The 22,594-nt window shown below is 48.0% G+C and overlaps 1 protein-coding gene across 4 annotated transcripts in view; it reads right to left on the bottom strand.

Annotated features, from left to right (window-relative positions):
• The window catches only part of LOC112322741 (urea transporter 2), a 43,639-nt gene that overhangs the window by 5,704 nt on the left and 15,341 nt on the right, over window positions 1-22,594 (bottom strand). The window contains exons 1-8 of one of the 4 annotated variants that reach the window (XM_045187995.2): window positions 14,960-15,721; window positions 13,478-13,546; window positions 6,081-6,163; window positions 5,224-5,383; window positions 4,338-4,527; window positions 3,881-4,009; window positions 2,875-3,067; window positions 174-321 (exon numbers count right to left, since the gene is read on the bottom strand). In XM_045187995.2, the coding sequence (XP_045043930.2) occupies window positions 174-321; window positions 2,875-3,067; window positions 3,881-4,009; window positions 4,338-4,527; window positions 5,224-5,371 (808 nt within the window). In that variant the 5' untranslated portion in view covers window positions 5,372-5,383; window positions 6,081-6,163; window positions 13,478-13,546; window positions 14,960-15,721. Of the gene's footprint in view, window positions 1-173; window positions 322-2,874; window positions 3,068-3,880; window positions 4,010-4,337; window positions 4,528-5,223; window positions 5,384-6,080; window positions 6,164-8,388; window positions 8,512-13,477; window positions 13,547-14,959; window positions 15,722-22,594 lie in introns of those variants that run through there. The other 3 variants (XM_045187994.2, XM_024580366.4, XM_045187993.2) reach the window with 3 other exon arrangements.

Below are 22,594 nucleotides of genomic sequence, written 5' to 3'. Positions count from 1 at the left end.
CATAAGGGCGCTGGCATCCCAAATAGAAAAAACATGGCACCATGAAATGAGGGAAAGCTTATAGAAATAAGTAGGTGAAGCATTGAAGACACATGTCACCATTTTCTTTGGAGTCGGTCCCAGGCACTAACATCCTTATGGCCCATTAGTAAGGGAGAAGTGATGATACTGACCTGCTAACATCCCCATGGTGGATCCAATCACAGCGTGCAAGCAAATGAGAGGCGAAGCTATGAACAAAGCTATGAGGAAAATGCCTCCAGTCCAGGGGTTATCACAGCCGTACACTTGGCCGATTCCAACAGGGATGGCTCTCAAAAGCTGTGGGTGTCACATGCAAAGAGACAATTTTATCCTCCACTGGAAATAATTTGGCGCCAAAGCCTCCACACTAACATTTTGCAACAAGTGTCTAAGATACTATTCAAATAGGTTACCTCTGAAAGGAGTGTGAGCTTTAACTGTTTTCATCTTGAGTTCTTAGAACAGTAAGGGGTCCGGGTATTAAGTTTCCTTCATTTGGAGACAGGAGTGTAAGTCACTAAACCCCCAATGAAGGGAAACTGAAAACCTTTCCAATGAGGGTATTATTCATTAGAAAAGTAGCAGATGTCCTATCAAAGTAGGGGCTTAAAAACCCTCTGGTAACATTCCTTTTAAAGCTAAAAAGATGAGTAGAAGGCTGCAGATGAGTTGGAAAAATGGTCCTTTGTGTTTTTAAGAACAACATGTCTGGAGTGCAGTCACGTAAGTCCGGTCTGGGTGAGCAAGTGGACTGGCACCCACAGGAGAGCCCCGAGAAGGCAGGGTCATCGCACCCGCTCTTTGACAGCTAACTCGCCTAATGGTGGCTGACAGGTGAGCCCCCTGCTGGCATCTGGCTCCCATGCACTGCATGGGTGGGGGGCTCCATCTGTGCAGGACAAAGGGTTTGAGGAGGTCAGGGTCAGGGCCTGGGGACACTGGCACATGTGCCCTGCACTTGGGAAAAGAATCCTGAGTGTGTAGCCTTCCCCAGCAGCTGGGGTTGGACCCTGTGTCGTGGGAGTCTGGCCAAGGCCCCTTGAGCTGGGAAAGTGTTTCAGGAGCGAGGCTCTGGGCTGTGCTGGGAGGCACGGGGGTTTGTCTTGCCCCTTGAGCAGTGAGCTTAGGAGAAGCAGTGGCCTGGGGCCAGAGAGTGTATATGTTACAATGAGGCAGGTCTTCTGTTAGCCTGTGTCCTCTGAGAGGACTCTGCCCTGTGGGGGTGTGCGAGACAGGAGGATGCTGAGGGAGACCCAGGCACAGTCTCCTGTGACCCCAGGAACAGAGAACAGAATGGGGGCGCAGGCATCCCTAAGGGAGGGGGGGAGGCAGGACCATCAAGAGTTTTATAGCGAGGCAGTGGCACTGGTCAGCTCCCAGGGGGCTCTCCAATGGCTACAAGAGCGGAGGAACTCAGGGGTTCTCAGACCTGTGGGGCGGTTTAAATCCTCTCTCTGACATTTACCGCCCGTGTCCCCCACATTCAAGGTTCGTATGAGATGGCCAAAAGGCGAAATGTCTCCATCGTGACCGTAACCCATTCATTTGTCCAGAAAGTTATTTCTAAAGAACAACTGCCCAGAATCGAATTTTTCTTTCCTGGAACTTTTGGGCTTTTAAAGTTTTTGTACAGCGTGTCTTAACTTTGTTTTTTCCACCTCTACAAAATTCCTAGGTAGCTTTTCCATGGAAAATGTGGCCTGCAGAATGCCAAGTACCTTAAATTTGCCTTTTCTAATAACATCGTCTCCCTGTAGCACACCAATTAGACAATTTTGCCCCTGAAGATATTGGCGGGGTAAACACCATGAAAGGGAAGCCTCAGGCGTGAATTGCAACGTGGCGCCTGTCCTCCCTGCTGGCTCAGGAAGGCCCGCAGACACTCACACGCATGCACAAATCTCGAGAACAGGGCTAATGCGGGTATTTCTCTTCCTAAATAATGATGCTTTTGGTGCAAGTGCAGGGCTCTTCCTACTATGCCTTGCTGTTGCAGACTTTGAAATGGCAAGAGAAATTAGGCAACATTGCTTCCAAAAGTTCTTTCAACAAGGGCAAGTAGTTTTGTGGTTAGATGATGAATTGACAATAACGGAGTTTCCGAGGGAGCCCCGTCGGGGGGTTGTTCAGTGTGCCGGAAGGTGGGGGGGCCTCAGAGAAAACGTGTCCACTTAGATAAGGAGGCTAATGGGCTCATTGCTCCAGGCTGATTTAATGCTCTTAGTGTAGCTTCTTGTTAATTATCTTGGCAGACTTCCAGAGGCCAGCATTATATCCAGAATACTTGTAAAAAACTTTAGAAGCTCTGTTATATATGCATGTTTTAATGGAGGAACACCTGTGCCTTAAAGCACGTGCATGCCTCGGAGAGCAAGTGGAATTAACTCGGAGGCTGGAGCAGAGGCTTCCTCAGCTGAGAGGTGGCAGTGTGATGTGTACGTGTTTAATAAGTCAGCGAGACCGGGTGAAAGAAAAAACACGTTGCAAACTGGATTAAAAACGGGAATAACACATCGAAAAGACTTTCAAACAAGGAGAAAAGAAAGAACGCAGGTCTAGCAGGCAGGAGGCCAGAGTTCCAGTATTGACTTTGCTCTTCACCAATTAGCTGCCTCTCGACCTGGCCTCAGTTTCTTCCTCTGTGGAACCAGAAATGGCCTTTTTAGCTCTTAGTTAGAAAGAAAAGAGAAAAGGATGGTGGCGAATGACAAATTGTGTGTAGAGTGCCTCTCGCTGTATAATTGTTAATAGTAGTTATTATTCGTGATGTTTCTAATGTGCAAAATAAGTAAGTGCTACTTCAACACTGAGTTTCAACGCATACTGTCCTTCACCTTCCCCAGTACCTACCAAAGGCACTTGGACCTCTGACCAGGTGATGTTGGGCACAGAGGATGCAGGCTGCAGCAGTATCGTGGGGAAGAAGAGGTTGTAGTGGCCTGTGGCTGCCAGGTACAGGGTCACGGTGATGTTGAAGGGCAGCGTGAACACCGGGAGGTCCCACTTGCTGAAGATGGTGCCCAGGGCACTGGAGAGGATGGGGCTGGTGGCAGAAGACCAGGAGATGTTGTTCAAGAAGCCGCAGACCCTGACACTAGACTGAGCAGGGGCAGGGTGCTCCCTGTGCCGTCCTGGGGAAAAGCAGGCTGTCTGCGCCTGACTGGCCCTGAGCAGTCGTCTCCCTGGGCCTCTTGCACCCTATCCTTGGCACAGTGACAGGGTGGATGCCCAGAGTCAGCTTGAGAGGGAAGGCTTTTTGGGGGGACGTCTGAAGGCAAGGAGCCACAGAACTTCCTTAAAGAGTCACATAGCTCCGTGCCCAGGCATGAGGAGAGAGGCCGGCCTCATGGCCAGCGTGCCCTGCAAGTTCTGGAGGTGAAGGAGGAGCTAGGGCCTGGCATCTGAGGGCTCTGCCTGGTGCTTCCAGCCCATGCTGGAAGGCTGTCCCAGTTTGGTCAGGGGTTCCAAGGACAGGGAGAAGCTTGGGAGGGGGTGGGTGGCAGCAGGAGGAAAGAGAAGGTTTTCAGAAACCGCTGGGACCCCATGGTGTGGCTCTTAATCTGTGTGCCCCTCAGTTCCTTTCCCTGTGCTCTGGCAGGGCAGGGCCAGACACCCTTTTGGGTCTCGAAAAAAGAAACAGAGGAGTAAATGATGGGAGGTAAGGAGATACTGTCTACAGGCCGCCCAGCACACTGCTCACTCTGTGTGACATTAGTAATTAGTTCCTGTGGAAGTTTCCAATGTGCTAGCTGAGCAAATGCCACTTTAACAGCGAGTTTAGACAGATGGACATGGAGTTGGGATAAAAGCACTGGCAGCCCCCTGAGCTGCACCCACAGCCTCAGATGCCACTTACCAAGACATGGACATGACGATGACAGGGAGCAAGAGCCACCAGTAGTAGTCGCCTTTGTCCGAGAACACGGCCATCAGCAGCCCCACCAGCACCCCGTTGTAGCCCTGAAGTCCTGCTGCGATGGCCGATCTGGGGGGGAGATAGGGGGCTGGGGAGGTGGGGGCTCCCCAAGGCCCAGTGTAGGGGTGCTGCCATGTCGATTTCCTTCTGAGGCAGACTTTTCTCAACTGGGGCCTGACAACCCACAACTTCAAAGAGATGGCCCCTCCTCCCATTCCCCTTGACGACGTGCGGGGGTTATATGTTATCAGGGAATGGTTGTTTTTAGTTATTGGTGTCCTTATTTTGAGGGGTTTCTGAGCTGGGAGCCAGTGATGAGGAGATGGGAAGGTGGCAATGGTCCCCACAGGGAGTGACCTCTGGCCTCAGGCTGGGGCCCCGGTCTCCTGGAACTTACTTGTCCTGACTGAGGATGAGGGCTGTCAGCGTGGACACAACGGTGCCCAGGCAGCCCGAGATGGCCCACCAGGGGTTCTGGATGAAGAGGCCGAGGACGATGAGGATGCCGCTGAGGGGGCTGTTCACAAACATCACCTGAGATGTGCCCCGCAGGACCCAGTCCAGGAACTGGAACACTGGGGATTTGTCTGCAATGGAACCGGGCAGGTAGTCAATGCTCAGAGTGGCGGCCCTGGGCCCCGCCCCAGAGGGTGGGCGCAGGGTGGGAGGGAAGGTCCACACCCTCGGTGGGTCTGCAGGGAGCCAGCCCCCTGCTGCCACCTGCCACAGAAGGGGGTAAACTGAGGAACCGAGAGGCCGTTCGACTGCCCAGAGAACTCTTCAGGCCCACGGCTAACTGGCTGTGCTCTTCAGGTTGTTTTTCAAGCAGTGGGTGCCCTGAGCTACCTGTGCCCCCATGAGAATAGTGCGAATTTTCAAGAAGATGGATCTGGAAAGAAAACTCGCGTGCTGCCTAGAGGGCGTCAAACCCACGGCCTGAGCTCTGGGGAAGTAGATGAAGAGAACCTACTGGAATAGTAGACGCCGTTCTCCCACGAGCCACCCACGGGACAGACGGTTTTTCTAGAACGCTGGCTCCAGAGTCTCGGTGCTGAAACGCCTGGCTGCAGCCCTGTGACGGGCCACCCGGGAAGCCTAGCCGTCGTGCTCAGCAATGGGAGCTGCGCGCTTCCAGTGACTGCAGCCACGTCCCAAGGGACACAAGTCTGTTCCAACAGCAAAACTGCTGTCTTTGCAGACAGAGCTCAGTCCGGGCCACTGAGAACTGCGGCCGAGTGTTTCCCGGGGGACGAGGAGAGGTGGCCTCGTCGCAGCCCCTTTACCTTTGAGCCCCTCTCCGCACTCCTTCATCTCTCCCGAAATGTAACTGAGGGCTTTGTAGACCCTTCTCCCGCAGTCAGCCACGCAACCGCGGATCCAGGCCGTCCTGGAGCTGCTGGGGTCCGCCTTGATCTCTGCGCTCTCCTCCATGGGGTCCAGATCCTGCCCAGGGACAAGACACTGGCAAGAAGCTCCTCAGTGTGCGCTTCTCGTGCTGAGAAGCGGCCCAAGCTCAGACTTAGGTTCAGCGGTTAGTGAGATTGCTACTTAATCATCTCTATGCTCCCGTAGGCTGATATCTTTGGTTTCATTGTGTCACCTCAGTTAAGATGAGCAACAACCTTGACATTCAGTGAGACAGTATCTTCACTCTCGTTCTCATTCTGTGGCTGAGGGCCCAGGAATGGAGAGGCTTTCTCACTGGCAGACATCAAGGTTGAACAGTAGCATTGGGATGTAACCACAGGTCCTTAGATTCTTTTTTCTTTTTAAACATTACTTCCACTATACCACATGCTTTCCTCCACATCCTTTCCAGAAGAAAGGACCCCTCCCCAGAACTAAAATGCAACTCTCTGTAAAATTAAACATGTAAAGATTTTGTTTTTGAGTATTGGCTCTAGCTTGTTTCCTAAAGCCTGGATTTGGAGGAAGGTGGATAATAAAGAATTCAAATAAGAGGAATATTAACCTTTATAAAGTAAACTGTGAAAAACTGACATTTTTATCCCAAGTAATTATGTTTCAGGAGACACAAATTCAAGAAAGTTTGCCCAAACTAGAGAATGCCTTTCCCAGACCCCAGGTCCCTAGTCTTCTTCGGGGGTGCTGCCCCTAGCGTGGGCCACATGTTACTCACCAGCAACTCAAGGGTGGGCTTCCGGTACTGATAGGGGTAAGGGTCTTTGGTTTGTCTCTCCTGGTGTTCACCTTTCCCAAACACTGGAGTTGGGAGGGGGAAAAAAAGCCATCATCAGTTAGGACACCTCTACCCTGGCACGGAGCAGCAAACTTCTTGGGAGGCTGGCATTGGAATATCTCTTTCCTGTTCCACTAGAGGAAGCCCAGGACCTTGGCACCTTGCAGGTGGAAGGTCCCTTTTTCTTTTCTTTTGCTGGTTATGAAACCATTTGGGCTCTCCCTTTGGGAGGAAAATGCACATCCTCATGTAAACATTTTACAGGAGTTTAAGGAGTCTAGAGATTCGAGTGACCTTGAGTTGACAAACTCTGATTTAGCTCAACCCTTGTATTTTTTAGATGAGGAAACAGTGACCTGTCCATGATGCCCAAATTCAGGGTTCTTTCTCGTATACCACACAGACAACTTGTAGGTGTGCAAAGGAAGGAACTTGGACACTACTGCTCATAAAGTATTAACTGCCTGAGCCATGCAAGGTCTGCTTGCATTTGCCCATGACTCTTCCCAGCTGGATGACCTTTGGCTGTTTGGGTCTCTTTTTTGGTTGTATGCCTTGGAATTTTAGGCATTTTAGCAGCAACGGTGGTTTGAAGTAAGAAGTGATATCCATGTCGTTGAAATTGATTTTGGCATGCCCTTATAATTCTAAAAAAAAACCCTTGTGAAGTGTCTGTAAACATATTTTTCATTGCTACCAGAAAATTTATTTTTAAAGATGGCCAATTTCAGTAGGGTTTTATACGTGGTAAAAGAATTTAGGACCCTTGAAATTTCAGTCTTGATACTCTGGTTCCCTCTTGTGGTCAAGTGTGAGAATGGCAGGCTGGGCTCTGAATGCCCGGTATTTTCAGACTGAATAGGCAGCTCCCAGTCATGATGCTTTCCTGAGTCTTCACAGTACCCAACCACTGGGAGGAAGGCATCCAAGGCATTGTGTTCCCACTCTCAAAGGGGCAGGGTCTGCAAATACACTGTGGTTGGGAGGTTACACTATGCAGGTGAAACAAATTCCTGTTTGGAAGCTTAGAAAGGAAGAGTAGGAAGCAAAGAGGATTCCTCTAGACTTTGAGGCCATTGTGTATGATATCCTAATGGACCCACTGCTTCTGTCTGAAGCTCCCCATGGCCTGCCAGCTCTTCAGCAATTGTGACCAGGCTTCACCTCCCAAGCTCTTTTGCACGGGGCTGTCGGCTAGGCCCTCCCCACTCCAGCCCCGCACCACTACATAGGAGGATGCTTGGAGGGGAATTATTAACTTTTTGATGCAAGCCATCCTCTCTTGCACACTGTGCTCAGGGCCCCTGACAAATACAAGCTCCCAGGCTAGAGGGGCCCTTGAAATATCCTGAGGCCCTCTCCACCTTGTGTGATGTTTTCTCATAACACCCCAGGCCCATTTCTCTGGGTTGGCTACTTTGGATATGAAAGGACGTGGCTCAGATGACCTGGAGCAAGGAAGTCACTTCTGGGAAGCAGGTGATGTTATAGAAAGGACAGAAACCAGGAGTCTGTTTTGCTCCTCGCAGTGCCCCTCACCAGTTGGGTGACTCTGGGCAAGTCAGCTGTCCTCTCTGGGGCCTGGGGGACAGAATTAGATGGTCTCTCTTCCCTGGCTTTTTGCGAGGCTGCTCCAGCCTTCCAGCAGGCTGGGGACACCCTCCAACCTCGCCCCCCAACTCCTTCCTATTTGCCACAACACGTCCTCAGCTTCTAAATCTAAGTTTCTGGCTCCCCCACTGGCTCAGCTTTGGCTGCCATCTGGACCCCAGTCTTGGCCTTTCAGAGCCCCCTCCCCTTCCTGCCTCTCTACTTGTTCCCTTGCCCTTGGCATCCCCATTGCTGCAGTATTGAACACTTGGCATCTCTAGCCTCCTAGACCAGTGGTTTGTGGCCTGGCAGCAAACAATCTCATGGAGAGCTTTGAAAGATCCTTAAGCCTACTCAGGTTGCTCCCCAGAAGAACTAACGTAGAGTCTTCCAGGAGGGGATGCAAGTGACCCCAATGGGCAGCCAAGTTTGAGACCTCCTGGCCTTGACCTACAGAGTCCACTGTCTGTTTACTCTCCCAGCCCAGGAGAGTCTACTACACATGGGGACCCATGGCTGGAGTCAGAGGTTGTTTAGAATAAGAACAAGCCTGACCCCCAGGGTCCTCCCCACCGTCCTGTGAAGCAGGTGCTGCCATTTTCCTCATTTTAGAGATGAGTAAATCAAGGGCCCAAGAGCAAGGGGAGGAAGTGCACACCTTTGCTCCTCCTCCGAATGGATGACCACTCGATGTGGAACACACTCCTGGGCTTGGGGAGCACGGCCTCTGAGCCCTCATCAGCCTTGGGGCTTGTCGTGACTGGTGGCTCCCCACTGCCGCCTAGCCAGGGGTAAAATGGCACAGGTCAGTATCCCACCCTGTCCGTACCCTGTGAGAGCCAAGAAGAGAGTGCAGGAAAAATCACAGGTGGAAGCTGGAAAAGAAAGAGCCGTGTGGTCTGAAGCTGCAGTAGTCACTGCCTCAGTATCTGCTAAACATCTGGCTTCTCCATTCCTCCAGTTAAAGCTTCCACTCCTTTCCCCACCCACCCATGCCAGGCCAGAGCTGCCTATTGGTGTCAAGAGACCATGAGCTAGTCTGCCTATTTCTCCAGCAGGAACTAGCCTGAAACTCATTCCACCTGACCTTGGATTGGTCTGGTAGGTAGACCCTAGCTGACTGCCTATCTCTGTCCTTCAGCAGGTGCCTCGGTTTCCATCTGAGGTGGGGAATATTTGTGGGGAGCCCCTCAATGCTGGCTGCACATTAGAATCACATGGGTGCTTTAAAAGTGCCTGAACCCTACCTCAGACCAATTTAGAAAATTAAAGTTTTTAAGTGCTCATAGCATTTAGAAGACAGCTGTAGTGGGCAGCTCAGGCTGAGAATTGCTGATCTAGGTTCTTGCTGCTCCAGGCGTGGTTCCCAGACCAGCATCATCTGGGAGCTCGTTAGAAATGCAGACTCTCAGGTTCTACCCAGACTGATAAAACCAGAATCTGTATTTCAACCAGATTTCCCAAGTGATTTCCGTGCACGTTAAATGTGACAAGCACCAATCTGCGGGGCAGCAAGGGTCCTGAATCTGGGACCAGCTACAGGAAACCCTCTGCTGTACCTTATTCCTTTAAATTTGCACACGTGGGGAGAGTGGAGCACTCTTGCCCCTTGGAACAGGGTTTCTCGGAGTGTGTGGTCTGAGAACCGACAGCATCACCTCACCTCGGTGGGTCGTTAAAATGCGTGCTCCCGTGCCCACCCAGGTCTGCTAGCTGGCGTATTTGTTGGTCCCAAGGCAGTTCTAACGCAGTGTTTTAATGCAGTTTTAACACATTCTGCTTGGGGTTCCGGCCCACACTACAGTTAGATACCTAGTGGCTGCCAGCAATAGTGGGGAGCACTCACACTTCTGTCACGTTTGCACACTGGCCCTTTTAATGCACCTTTAAACTGTTCAAGTAGGCAGTGTTATCTCCAAAAGACGGGAAATGAAGGCTCTGAATGATTTCTGAAGCAGACTACAGACAGCGAGCTGTGCGGCTCTCAGCCCTCGGTCCTTCTCTCTGCATCCTCGTTGCCCAGAGTCTGGTTCACGGACCAGCTTCATGCACATCAAAGGGGGCTTGTTTGAAATGCAGACTGTTGGGCTCAATCCCAGACTGATCGAATTGGATTTTTTTTTTTTTAAACAAGGTTCCCCAGCTGACTTGTGTGTACATCAAAGTTTGAAAGCCTTGGTCTGAATCACACTGCTCACCTGGAAATGACTTCAGCAAAGCTCAGAATGTGTCACAGTCAGCAAACAGAGAGCATGTGGGACACGTGTGAGCAAGGACAGGGGTTGTCTGCACCCTCAAATTGCAAGGCAAAACACGTGACCATGTCCCATCCCTCTTGGCTCAGGGTGGGGAAGAATCTCCCGATTCTGCATCCTGTTGGTGAGTCAGCATTGAACCATAACTCCCTCGGCGGCTGGAGAAGCCCTCTTGACCCTGTGCTTCAGACACACCTGGAATGCCATCTCACCCTAGGACACCTCTGCAGATAGGGTTCATGCAAGGTGACAAGGACCAAGGTGGGGGATCATTGCATCATCTGGCAAAGAGGGGCATTTTCCCATAGCACCGATCCCCGTGCAGGTCTGCCTGGCTGGAAGGGCACCTCCACCAGCCCATTGCTCCTCATCCTCATGTGCTAAGTGTGAGTCACCACAGACACACCCTGGGCAGACCAATATTTTGATCTGAGCATCATCGACTCAGAACTGCATGGAGCTCCTCCATGCAGCTGATTTCTCTGGATTTGCATGACTCTGAGATCCAGAGAAATCAACTTGCCCACATCACACATCCATCATGGCGCAGCCAGGAACTGCACCCAGGTCTCCTGACTTCCAGCACGCTGCTCTGAAGATGGCTTTGGAAGGCTGGGCTTGCCTTTCATGCCCTGGCTCAGCAGGGCTCACATTACTGTGAACTCCTAGAGTTCATGTCCCAGTCACAAAAGACAAAAATAAAAAGCATCTCTCTTTCCTTTAACAACACTTCATTTTTTGTCCTTGTTTGGAATGAGTTGGGAGGTGGCACCGAGGATGATCCAACATGGTGCTGGTTCTGGTACTGGGCTGCCAGCCTCAGACCACCCAAGAGGGCAGCGGGCCCTCAAGATGGGCCAGCCAAGAGTGGAGAATGAAATGTGCAAACAGATGCCATGACAAAGGTTGGAGATAAAGTAACACATTTCCTGAGGCTGTGAAAAAAACTTAAAGCTAAGGTCATAGTAATTTATTGCTACTGTTGGGACCACATAGCTCGGTTCAGGGACTCTGGCCACACTAGGTCCTACCTGACTGCTTAGAGGGCCAAGGGGGTTGCCCTCTCGCCCAGCTTTGAGTGCCCAGCTGTGGCACAGGGTTTGGGAAGCTCTGTCCTCAGTAACCTGTGGGTAGACCTTAGCAGCTGAGTGACTCCCTGGCATGCCCGCCTGTGTAGGAACTGCTGTCCTCTCCTACTCCGACAAGCCTTTTAGGTGTCCCCGGGCATGTAGCTTCACACCGGGGCCGTTCAGGACCATTTCAGGGGCACGGTCCCTGCCCTTGAGGGTTTCTGCCACCCATGTTTTAATAGGCAAGAGTCCAACAATGCTTTCCTCCCATTGACTCAGAGAAGAAAAGAACGGCTATGAGCCATAATGATTTGCTTGGAAGCACTTTTTCTGGAGAGTCCTCTCCCATAGGACTCACGCCCCTACTGACTTCTAACTACAGAAAATGCCAACTGTTCTAATAACAGGGGTAAGACATACCGAGTACAAGAGCCCCGCCTGCCAAATACAATTTTGAAGGTGACAACAAGTTCTTTAAAAGGATCAAAACAACCTTAAACCATAGGATGACATCTTTCAGAAGGGGCAAAGATGGTCTAGTGATCTCATTGAAAGTCAGCCTTTCCTCAAACAGGGCCATTGCTATGCTCTGTCCACAAGCTCTCTCTCAGGTGGGACAGGTTTTACCATCTCCTGGAGGGAGTTCGATGCTGCCCTTGCATCACTTGCCATGTTCAACATATGGAGCACCTGAAACCCACCAGTCAGACCGATTTGTCCCCCCTTCCCAGCTCCGTGGGTCTCCTGTCCCTCCTGCCTACTGTTTGCCAACACACCCGCCTATCAGGGGGCCATTTCTTATTATGCCAGTGTGACTTTTTTGAAGTGACACATTGTATATGATTTGACTTTTCTAAGCATCCAGTTCTATGTGGTTACACTTTGTCCACAGTTCCAGGCCTGTCTCTCGATGCACAAGTTGAGCTTTGCATCACCACGACTGTCCTTTCCAGGGTGTGTGTGCGTGTGCACACGTGTGTGTGATATGAATGCCTGTGGGTGATAAAAATGGTATCTCTTTCTGCGAAGTTGTGTTTAGTTGACATTTTCAAAGATCATCCTATAGCCTCTCGGAGGCCTTGAATGTCAGGACTGGAAAGGCTTTTGAGATTATCCAGCCCTCCCAGTTCATGGAAGGGGACACCGAAGCTGAGAGGGGTGGGGTGACTTCCTGGGGCCCACACAGCTAGTGCCTCTCACCGTCTAGTCCACCACTCATTTCCCTAAACCTTCCTTCCTATCGGATTTATTTGGGATCCGACAAGGTGAGCTAGAATCCATTCTCTCTCCTCTGGGGCATTTGAGACAAACCCACGAGTCTTCCTGAGCCTTCCTGAGATACCTACACTGGGAAGTGGGTTGGGAGGGAGACACACAGAATAAAGGTGAGGGTCAGGTCTGTGGGGACACTTGGAGATAAATTATTTGGAGGTTCTAACTTTTGAATTAGCCAATTTTTTAAAAAGAAGGTGGGGTATGAGTCACTGTAATCCTGAAATAAGTGAGGCCTCAAACCCAAAGTAAATACTTTAAACTCTCTTCCACCTCACACAGCTCACTAGCTGGCCAACAGACTTGCCCAGATTGTGTTTGGTTTTGCTTTGTTCTTAGTGCCTTTGGCTCACATCACAGAGAAGACAGTAATGAGCATAAATGAGTTGGTGCCTCATTTAACCTCAAGATGCCTTGAGATGACTTCATAAATGAGGGTATAGAGGGCAGAACAGGCTGTCTGTCTGTCCTTGGGGTGACATCTGTCAGATCTTCCCCCAGAACGACCGTGCACTCTGTCCCCCCTGTTCCCACCCCAGCCCACACCCTCAGAATCACATGTCTACATTGTCAGTCACCCTGATTTTGATCTCCCCCCTTTCTATCCATTCTGTGCTTCAACCACTAGACCATATCATTATGTCACTCATGTACTCAATACTCTACCTGGCGTCCTATTGCCAAGGGTGTGACGCTCAGGCCCCTCTGCCTGGCTTTCCAGATGTTCCACAGGCTGGCTAAGTTCCCCATCCAGCTCTTTCTGCTCCTGCCCAACACACACCCTGCCTTGGCACTCTGGCCTTATTGCTGGCCCTCTATGTTTCTTTCCTCTTCTTGCCTAGTTTCTATCGGCCTCTCAAGGTCTGGTTCATGTTCTACTTCCTCCACGATGCCATCTTTGACTTACTGGGCCATACGGATCATTCCATTCTTTGAATCCCTGTTGTGTTTGCAGAAGACTGTAGACTAACTACATCTCTTGAAGTTAGGGCCACAGTGAAGTTTTATGTCGACAGTGACCATGCCCATGAAAAGTTAATAAATCCTTTCCAGTCCAATGAAACTACTTGGAATTCTCAATCCTTGACCGAGTGACCTTTGAGTCTAGGCATTGACAGGAGGAAACTGAGGCCAGAAAGAAGTGGCTTACCTGAGGCCACATATCTGGTCAGTGGTGGAGCCAGGGTTGACCTCCTGGTTTTGATGCTCTACTCCTGCCCTGTAGGTGTTTCAGACAGTTGGAGCCTTCCCAAGTGATATCAATGGACTTGTGACATTTTTAATTTAAAGAAATTATGAATTATTTCATATCCCAAAAGGAGTAGCAAAAGTTACCAAAACAAAACAAAACAAAACAAAAAAGCCCACCTGTGTATCATTACATTTGTGACACCCAGTGAAAGGCCAGTGGAAGTTCTGGGCCAAGGTACACTAGCTTCTTCTCTTGTGGCAACATTTCTGCACTCCCTTTCCTCCCATCCTCCTCTCCAACACCCCTTCTCCCCATTATCTGTGCCAAACATAGCTAATTGATCATAGCACTTTCCCTATAAGTTTCAATACAGCCTCAGAATCCTTCTTAACACAGTGCTCCAGAAAACCAGTACCAATTAGTCAGAGTTGGCACTTGATGGTACCTTCTTTTCTCCCTCTAACCTTAAAGGAAGGCACAGATGAAGCAGAGGCCTGGCCACGGGCACTTCTGAACTTCACAGGGTAGTCTTTCATCAGCAAGCTCACCAAGGTTCATGTGCGTTGGTGCCAATTTTGGAGGAGGTCACATACCTTACAAGGCGGTCCATTCTCTGACCAGATAACTTCAGTGTCCTTTTGAATTTGTCCCTTAAGGCACAGTTATCTGTCTTCCAGAAACACCCACTCTCTGTAGCTACTCTGAATATGTCAACAGTAATCTAAGATGGCTGTGTAAGAGAGGGGCACCAAGAAGATAGGTTGTTAACCCAGGTGTTAAGATGTTTGTGGAGGCTGAGATGGTCTGGTTCTGTCCGCATGTCTGTGGGAGGGGTTTGGACCTGAGGAGAGAGGCCTAGATGCCTGGACCAGGGGCTGCCCCACGGGAATCAGCAGGTAACGGCTCCTGGGAGGAAGGTTTTCAAATCTACCTCATTAACCTCCCCCAGCTCAGCTCAACATGGTGCTGCCCTGGGAACCGTACTAATATCAGAGCTGTGGAAAGGATGACAAATAATACGAAGGCTCATCCACTGGGTAGGTATGGTAGTAAGGGATTTGAGGGCTGATGGATTCACCTGGTTCTTTCACCAGGTGAGCAAGAAGAGCTCAGGGTTGTGAGTTAGGACACTGGGACATTTGTCCAGACTCCTGTTCTCTGGACAGGTCTCTGGACAAGCCGCAGTGTCCTCATCTATAAAGGGAGGGATTTGAACTATAAAAAAAAGAGCTCTTCCAGTTTGAAGTTTTCAGAATCTAAACTCTCTTCAGAATTCTTAGCAAAGTTTCCTGGCCCAAGACTGACCTTCCTCAGACACCACAGCTCAACAGCAAAAAGGAACAGAGAGGGGTCAGCCTTTCTCTTCCTTTGACAAGTTGGATGGCCCTGCTGACCACAGGGGCTACCTGGTCCATTTCTCTCCCCCCAGGGACCTCTTACCTGGACTCCTTTGGATGTCCTGTACACAGGGCTGGAGGGATCTAGGCCATTGAGATTTGGGAAGAAGCTGCTTTCTGATTGGCTGGTGTCTCTGGTCTTGAACTCCAGTCGTTGGACTTCTCCGTAAACCCAAACCCCTTCAATTCCTTAAGCCTTCCAGCCCATCCTCTTGCTGACTTTCTGTAAATTCCCTCTTCATCTCCTAACCTTATGCCTGGTGCATGCCTTCCAGTGGAGGAAGGGTACCATGGAGGACGAGGGAGGGAAAAGACAAATGCTCTTGCTGCAGCTCGCCCACGCTCTCTCTGGCCTTCCTGACAAACTCCCTAAACTCCCCAGGGAATCCTGGCTCTGGCTACCATAGTTCCCTGACCTGGTATGATCAGGCAGGTTTCCTTTAAAGGGGCAGAGCTGGGGACTGTCTAGCAGTAGCTTTCCTGCCCTCCTTTAGGCACCGCTATCCAGTCACTCCTCTCAGTAGAATTCTTACTCTGGCATTTGCCTTTAAGGCAATCATCTAAATGTTGTCTCCTCAGGAGGCCAATTTGCCTTCCAAGCTTAATAAACTCTCTCAGTTCCCCATACAGGTAGGGCACAGGCCGGGGAAGAGTACTGCCATCTGCATCTTGATGGAAATGTCTGTACAGCCTAATACTAGATGCTGTCTTTCTGGTTCTGTGGAAATTTTCAGACCTTTCCTCCTTCTGACTCCTGGGGACTCACCATGGGACCCTCTCAGTGGAAGAAGGGCATGACCTAGCCCCTGCCTGGAGCAAGGACTCTGAGCTCTATATATTAGCAAAGCCAGCCCTCCCAAGTCCCATGAGGCCATGGGGTCTGGTATGCTGGAGTTTGGGGAGGGGGCCCAATCAAAACAGGTTTTGTTTGGCTTTGTGTTACAATGGGTCAAGCATCTCTCTGCCACCTTGGGCTTGTGTACCCTTGTCCCCTCCCCCCTCCACTCTGTGACAGGCTGTGAGGTGGCCTACCCAGGTTCAGAAATGGAACCTCACACTGCAGGAATTAGCTACACTTGAGTAGACAAACTCCCCACTGACGTCAAACACCCCCACCCTCCATGCCAGGTGTTTTGGAACTGCCAAAGAGGGGTCCTGATCACGGAGGGCCTTCAAAAGATGGAAAGCAAACAAAGGTGGGGGTGGGGAGGAACCTGGCGGGCCCCACATTCCAGGGACAGGTGTGGAACTGACTGCAGACCAGTTCCCTTCACAGGGAGCCCTCCCTTGGTGTTGCAAGTTCAGGGCCCATGGCGTCTGTTGACGACACTTTTTCTTGTTCCCCAGCTGGCTGGTCTCTTGGCTCAGCCCGGATGCCCATCGCTTGCCCTCTTGCTCTGGCCTCTACTGGGGGTCCTGAAATTCTTGTGGTTCCCTCACTCCAGCCCCCTCAGCATCTGCACCAGAAGTAAGAGGGGGTTGCTGCCCATGCAAAGCATGTAACCAATTTGAAGAGACAGGACACGATTATTCCTGAGGAACCATCCAGGAAGTTGACACGCCATCCCATGAGCCAAATGGAACCGTGGTGCTTAGCAGTGCAGTGAGTGCCAGTCACATGCACTAGACATACGGTGGGGCAATCAAGTGCCCTCCTAGAAAGCGGAAACCAAGGTGGAATCGTGTCTCTGACAGGTCCTAGTGAAGACTGCAGCTCAGACACCAAAACTCCCCGAGAGATCTGTCTATACCCTCAGATTAGTTCCTTGAAGGCTCAATCTGAATTCACTTTAGAACTAAGTTGGCAATGCTTGTGGCTTCCCCCAACTCTACATATTCAACATGGTAGAGGGAGGAGGTTGCACTGACCAGTAGGAGCTAAACTCGGAGAAGTCAGATTCTTCCAGAGGAAGAGGCTAGACTTCATGATGAGTAAATGCAAGCTGAGCTAAAAGTTCTCTGAAGAGCTAATTCCTTTATTTCATCTGTTCCAGCAGCCTGTGCAGCTGTAGGAAGGGGCTAGGGCTCCTAATGATCAATTCACAGAGTTTAAGAAGGACTTTTCTGGCAAAATCCTTACCTCCCACCTTGGGACATTGGAAGGATGGAAGGTTTCCCTATGGATTTGCCTAATTTCTCTCAATGGCAGAAGGCAGGAAAAGGCAGGCAAGTCAGAAATAATCTCACATAGAAATGAAAACTTTTAAAGTTGCCGGATGAGACTGAGTTTGATTGAGGAGAAATTATAGCCACCCTGAAACTGCCAACCTCTAGCTGGCTTTAGACTGTAGCTGTCCCCAGCCCCTTGCAACCTTCAGGACCCAGAAAACCAAAGACTCCTAAGGGAAGCACATGGGTTTGATGTCACCACAGATGCAGGCCAGGAAGACAGAGTGTCTTGATGGGAAGATCTCAGAGGGTTGACCAGAAGAAGAACCCCCTGAGACGGGAGAGTGACAGGGAGGAGACGGTGAAGGACAAGGCACAGCTGAGTGACATTGGGCCCACAGCTGGCATCCACACACACAACCATGTCGAGCATTTTGGTAAACTGACCAAATGGCTAATTGGTTAAGCTCTAGGGAACGCTGTAAAGGCAACAATGGTATGTTTTGGGTACATTTGATCTCTGTGTTCTTAACTTTTTAAAAAGATTTTTTATTTGTTCTTAGACAAAGGAGGAGGGAAGGAGAAAGAGAGGGGGAGAAAGAGAGGGAGAGATATATCGATGTGCAAGAGAAACATTGATTGATTGCCTCTCACACACCCTCAATGGGGGACCTGGCTTGCAGCCCAGGCATGTGTCCTGACCGGGAATTGAATCGACAACTTTTTAGTTTGCAGGACGATGCTCAACCCACTGAGCCACACCAGCCAGGGCTGTTCTTAACTTTTTGCCACCTCAGTGATATCACCTCCTCATTCCTCTGTAGGAACTCAGAGCCATAGAATCACAGAAACTTGGAATTGGAAGAGAAAGTCTACAGTGGTTAGCTGGTCTATTCCCACCCAAGGCAAGCATCTGCAACAGGCCTCCGGTTCCTTCTCCTGCACTGCCAGAGCAGGGAACTCAGGGTTACACCAGATAGCCATTTCTTAGGCAACGTTCATGGTTAAAAAGCACCGTCTCCAGTGGTTCAGAGTCTGCCTGCTTATCACTCCCTCCTAGTGGGTCTTGTCCCATGTTCCGAAGTAACTTTGAGTAAGCTGACTTATTCTTCCACATGTGTTACCTCATACCGCAGACAGTCCCAGCCCCAGTCATTTTCCTTTTCTCCAGCCAGCGGTGTCCAACCTGCGTCCCATGGGCTGCATGTGTCCCAGGACAGCTATGAATGTGGCCCAACACATAATTGTAAATGTATTTAAAACATTATGAGATTTTTTTATGATTACGTGTCACAATACATTTAATGTGTGGCCCAAGACAATTCTTCCAGTGTTGGACATCAAAAGGCTGGACACCCCTGCAAGCCAAAGACAGCACCTTCATTATCATTCCTCTTGGGACAAGGGGCCCCAGACCTTATTCACCCAGCTTGGCCTCATCTCAACATACCTTCCCCTGCCAAAGGCTCTCTTAAAATGTGCTACCCATTTTTTTCCTTTGTACTCTCCCTTTTTTTTCATTCAATGTATTCTCAGAAATGATTCCTCCGACCTAAGATGCAAATGACTAATCATGCTTACTGTGTTACCTTCCGAGAACTGTTTATATTTTAACAGGTTCAAAGCCTTCAACTGAAGGGAGGCTGGGAATGTGTGGGCAGCACGTAATGGCAAGAGGAGGATAGGCACAGAGATTTCCGGGACCCTTAGAGTCATGCTTGACACTTATCCTGAACAGAAGCCCAACCCAACCAGATAATTCACAATAATGAAACTGGTGACGTTAACTTATGTGGCTCAGATAAATCTGTGGTGTGATCCTCATCTTCCTCTCAGGTGAGACTTCTCACCTGGCCAGGAAAATCCTCTTAAAATGAATTCCTTGAAGGCAGGAACTGGTCTGACTCTTTCCTGGTTGGTTGTCAAGTGGGGGCCTGAGTAGCACATTAATAGTCCCTCATATAATGTCTTCTGGATGAATGAGTGAATGAGGTCAGGCCACAAGGCAGAGTTTCTAGGGGCTTTGCTCATGGAGGTGGGCAAGTGCCCTTGAGCTGCCAGTACAGGGTCCCATTAATCATGGGATAAGGAGACTAGGCAGAGGTTGGGGTCCATGAGTTACCAGAAGCTGTATCTGATTTACCGATCAAGAGGAGATTGACAACAATAAAAGAATAATATAAACACACATGGAGATTCAATTTTGGCTCCCATCCCAAAGATATTATGGAATGAAAAACATGATTTTTGAACTAAAATATTCAACTTATCTGTTAAATTGAAGAAAAGACAGGTTACTGTTGGGATCTGAATCAGTGGTCTGGAGGATGAAATGGAAGAAATATCTCAAAGCAGAGCAAAAATACAAATGGAAAAAACTGTGAAGGAGGTGAAGGACTTGGAGCAGAGATCAAGGAGAATTGACATTAGGCATTCCAGAGACTGAAAAAGGAAGAGTGGGAGGAAAAGCAGTAATCAAACAAACGTTAGAACAAAAGCTGCTGAGCTGAAGAAAGACTTGAGTTTGCAGATGGAAAGGCGGTTTTGATGAGGAAAGACACATATAGGCTTAACCTTATAAAATCCCTGAACTCCAGATATAAGGAGAAAATCTTACACCTTCTAGAAAGAAAGAATGGGTTGTTTACAAAAAGGAAAGGATGAGATTGACATGAGATTTTTTATTTGCAACAGTTGGAAACTAGAAAATGAAGGCACAAGAACTACAGACAGCTGAAGAGAAAGGCTGTAGCCCCTGGGCCCCATCCCCAGCTTAACTGTCCTTCACTTACCAGGAGAAAGAAACTGTGGACAGGCAAGCAGTCAGAGAACATGTCACCTGTATCCTGTCATACGTTATTTGAAGAAAATACTCAAGAAAGGGTCCCAAACAGGTAATTAATGAATAAGAGCAAAGATCACAAACCAGGGGGAGGCGATGAATAAACAGTGATAAAAGGTAACACGTCCAATCTGAACAGGAAACTCCAGATGAACAGTGATAGAACTGCTGGGAATGTGTAATACAGGGGTTAATTAATAATTCTTGTACAAAAAAGAAATATTGCAATGGAAAGATTAAAAATGATAAAAATGATCTCAGCACAACCTAGGTGTGGGAAATACAAGAGAAATGAGTGTTAGGGACGGGGCCTGGGGAGGAGAACAGTGAAAGTAGTTTAGAGGGTTTCATTCCTCAGGCTGAGAAAGAGCATTGGACAAATAGGGTTTCTTGTCAGGGTAAACTATTTGGCATCTTGTCTTTTATATAATAATAGAGAAATATACTTTTGATTATGAGCATTGGGGAAGGGGCAGTAACCACTAATAGAATGGAATAAAATAGCAGACCTTCCAAATCAACAAAGGAAAGAGGAAAAAAAGAACAGTAATTAACCTGCTAAAATGAGAAAAATGAGAACAGTAAGGAAAAACAAAAGCAGTAACAAAAAACAAATAGTAATATTCTCCAGGTCCATCCATGCTGCAGCAAAAGGTAAGAGTTCCCTTTTTTTCACTGCTGTGTATTCTCCATTGTGTAAATGTACTACAGCTTTTTTATCCACCCACCTAATGATGGGCACTTAGGCCTGGAGAATATTATGCTAAGTGAAATAAGCCAGTCAGTAAAAGACAAATACCACGTGATCTCACTTATATGTGGAATTTAATGAACAAAATGAACTAATGAACAAAAGAGAAACAGAAACATAGATACCTGGAACAGACTGACAGCTGTTGGAGGGGAGTCGGGGGACTGGATGAAAGATGGTGAAGGGATTAGCCAAAGAACATTCATGCATGACCCATGGCCACGGACAATGATAGAGGGATTGGCTGGGAAAGGGGAGGGGATGGGGCTGAGGGGAGGTGGACAAAGGGGAAAAAGTGGGGACAACTATAATAGCATAAACAATAAAAAATAAATTAAAAAGCAATAAAAATAAAGTGGAAGAAATAAAACAAGCATATTCATTGCTACACTAAATATGAAAAGGTTAAATTATCCTATTAAATTACAGAAACACCAAGATTAGGTTAAATACAAAACACTGCTCTATGTTACTTTTAAGAAACAGTTAAAAGAAAATGATCAAGTTAAAAGGAAATGATAATGATGAAAACAAAGGGATAAGAAAATATCAGGAAAAAGTAGGTGTGGCAACATTAAAGTTGGATAAGCTGAAATGAGGTTAAAAGTACTAATGAGGATAAAACTGGGCAGCTGTAATAGTAAAAAGTAAAATCTCTGAAGAATCAACGATAGTCAATAGGCATCAAATGGTACAGCTGCTACATATGTGAGACAAAGATTTCAGAAATACAAAAGAGTTTAATAAAACTATACAATTACAGTCCTACCTCGGTACTCGTTGGCTTCAGAACCCATTGCGTTTTGATGAGAAAAAATGTCTCACACTTGGCGCTTACTTGGGACTTGTCGCACTTGCTAGAACTTGTGTGAGTCGTGACGCTGCCCGGCACTTGTTGCTTGCTTGGCACTCATTGGCTTCAGCACTCATCATGAGCTCCAGAATGAATTAACAATGAGTGCTGAGGCACCACTGTATAGTGGAATATGAATAAACCCTTTTCAAAATTGAGATCCCATAGACAAATAAATAAGCACATAGAAAGAATTGAATGATGCAATTAATAAATCAATTTAATATGTCTTTCTTTCAAATAAAAATTTTGCATTTTATATGTCCAAAATAATTCAAGTAATTGGCTACAAAGAAAAATTCAAAAAATTTTCAAATAGAGATTTTACAGGCCATATTCTCTGCTTATAATCCAATAACACTAGATATAGGAAGTCTAAAAATATCAAAAGATCCTAAGTGCTGGAAATTAAGAAACACATTCTTAAATAATCCTTGGATCAAAGAGAAACCAAAACTAAAATTACAAACTATTTAAAAACTGATAAAGGTAGAGTATTTTATTCCAAAACCTATAGTACACAGCTAAAGGTGTACTCGGGGGAAAATTAGTAGCCTTAAATGTCATTGTCACTAAAGAAAAAAAGATCTAAAATGAAGAAATTTTACATCAATTTTATAAACATTTGGACAAAAAGAACATTTAAATAAACCACGAGAAAACAGGAAAAAATCAATAAAATAGAAAACAAACCACAACAAGTAGAAATGACAAATTAATTCCAAACTGCTTCTTTGACAAATCCAATAAAATGGGCGAATCTCTCACAATCCTGATTAAGGAGAAGAGAGAGCAAAATTACATCGGATTAGAAAGTGCAAAGGAGACAGAGCCACAGATGCAGGAGAGGCTGAATTGTTGTGAGAACATTATGAGTAACCTATGGTGTCAAATTTTTAACACTAAAGAAAATGTATTTCCCAGCAAACAAACTCTCAAGTTTGACAGAGAAGTAGGAAACTTGACTTTGTCAATTATCAGAGAAGATATTGGGAAGATGATTTGAGATTGATGATTTAAAAATGCAGCAGGACAACACTGTTCCACGCTGACAGAACTCTTCAGTGTGGAGAGAAGATCAAAACGGGAGGGGGAGAGGGTGAGGCCGGAGGGAGAAGAGATG

Source organism: Desmodus rotundus, chromosome 10 (assembly GCF_022682495.2).
Source record: "Desmodus rotundus isolate HL8 chromosome 10, HLdesRot8A.1, whole genome shotgun sequence".
Taxonomy (NCBI): domain Eukaryota; kingdom Metazoa; phylum Chordata; class Mammalia; order Chiroptera; family Phyllostomidae; genus Desmodus; species Desmodus rotundus.
The sequence above is the reverse complement of the archived record's forward strand: the minus strand, read 5'-3'. Positions and strand labels throughout refer to the sequence as shown.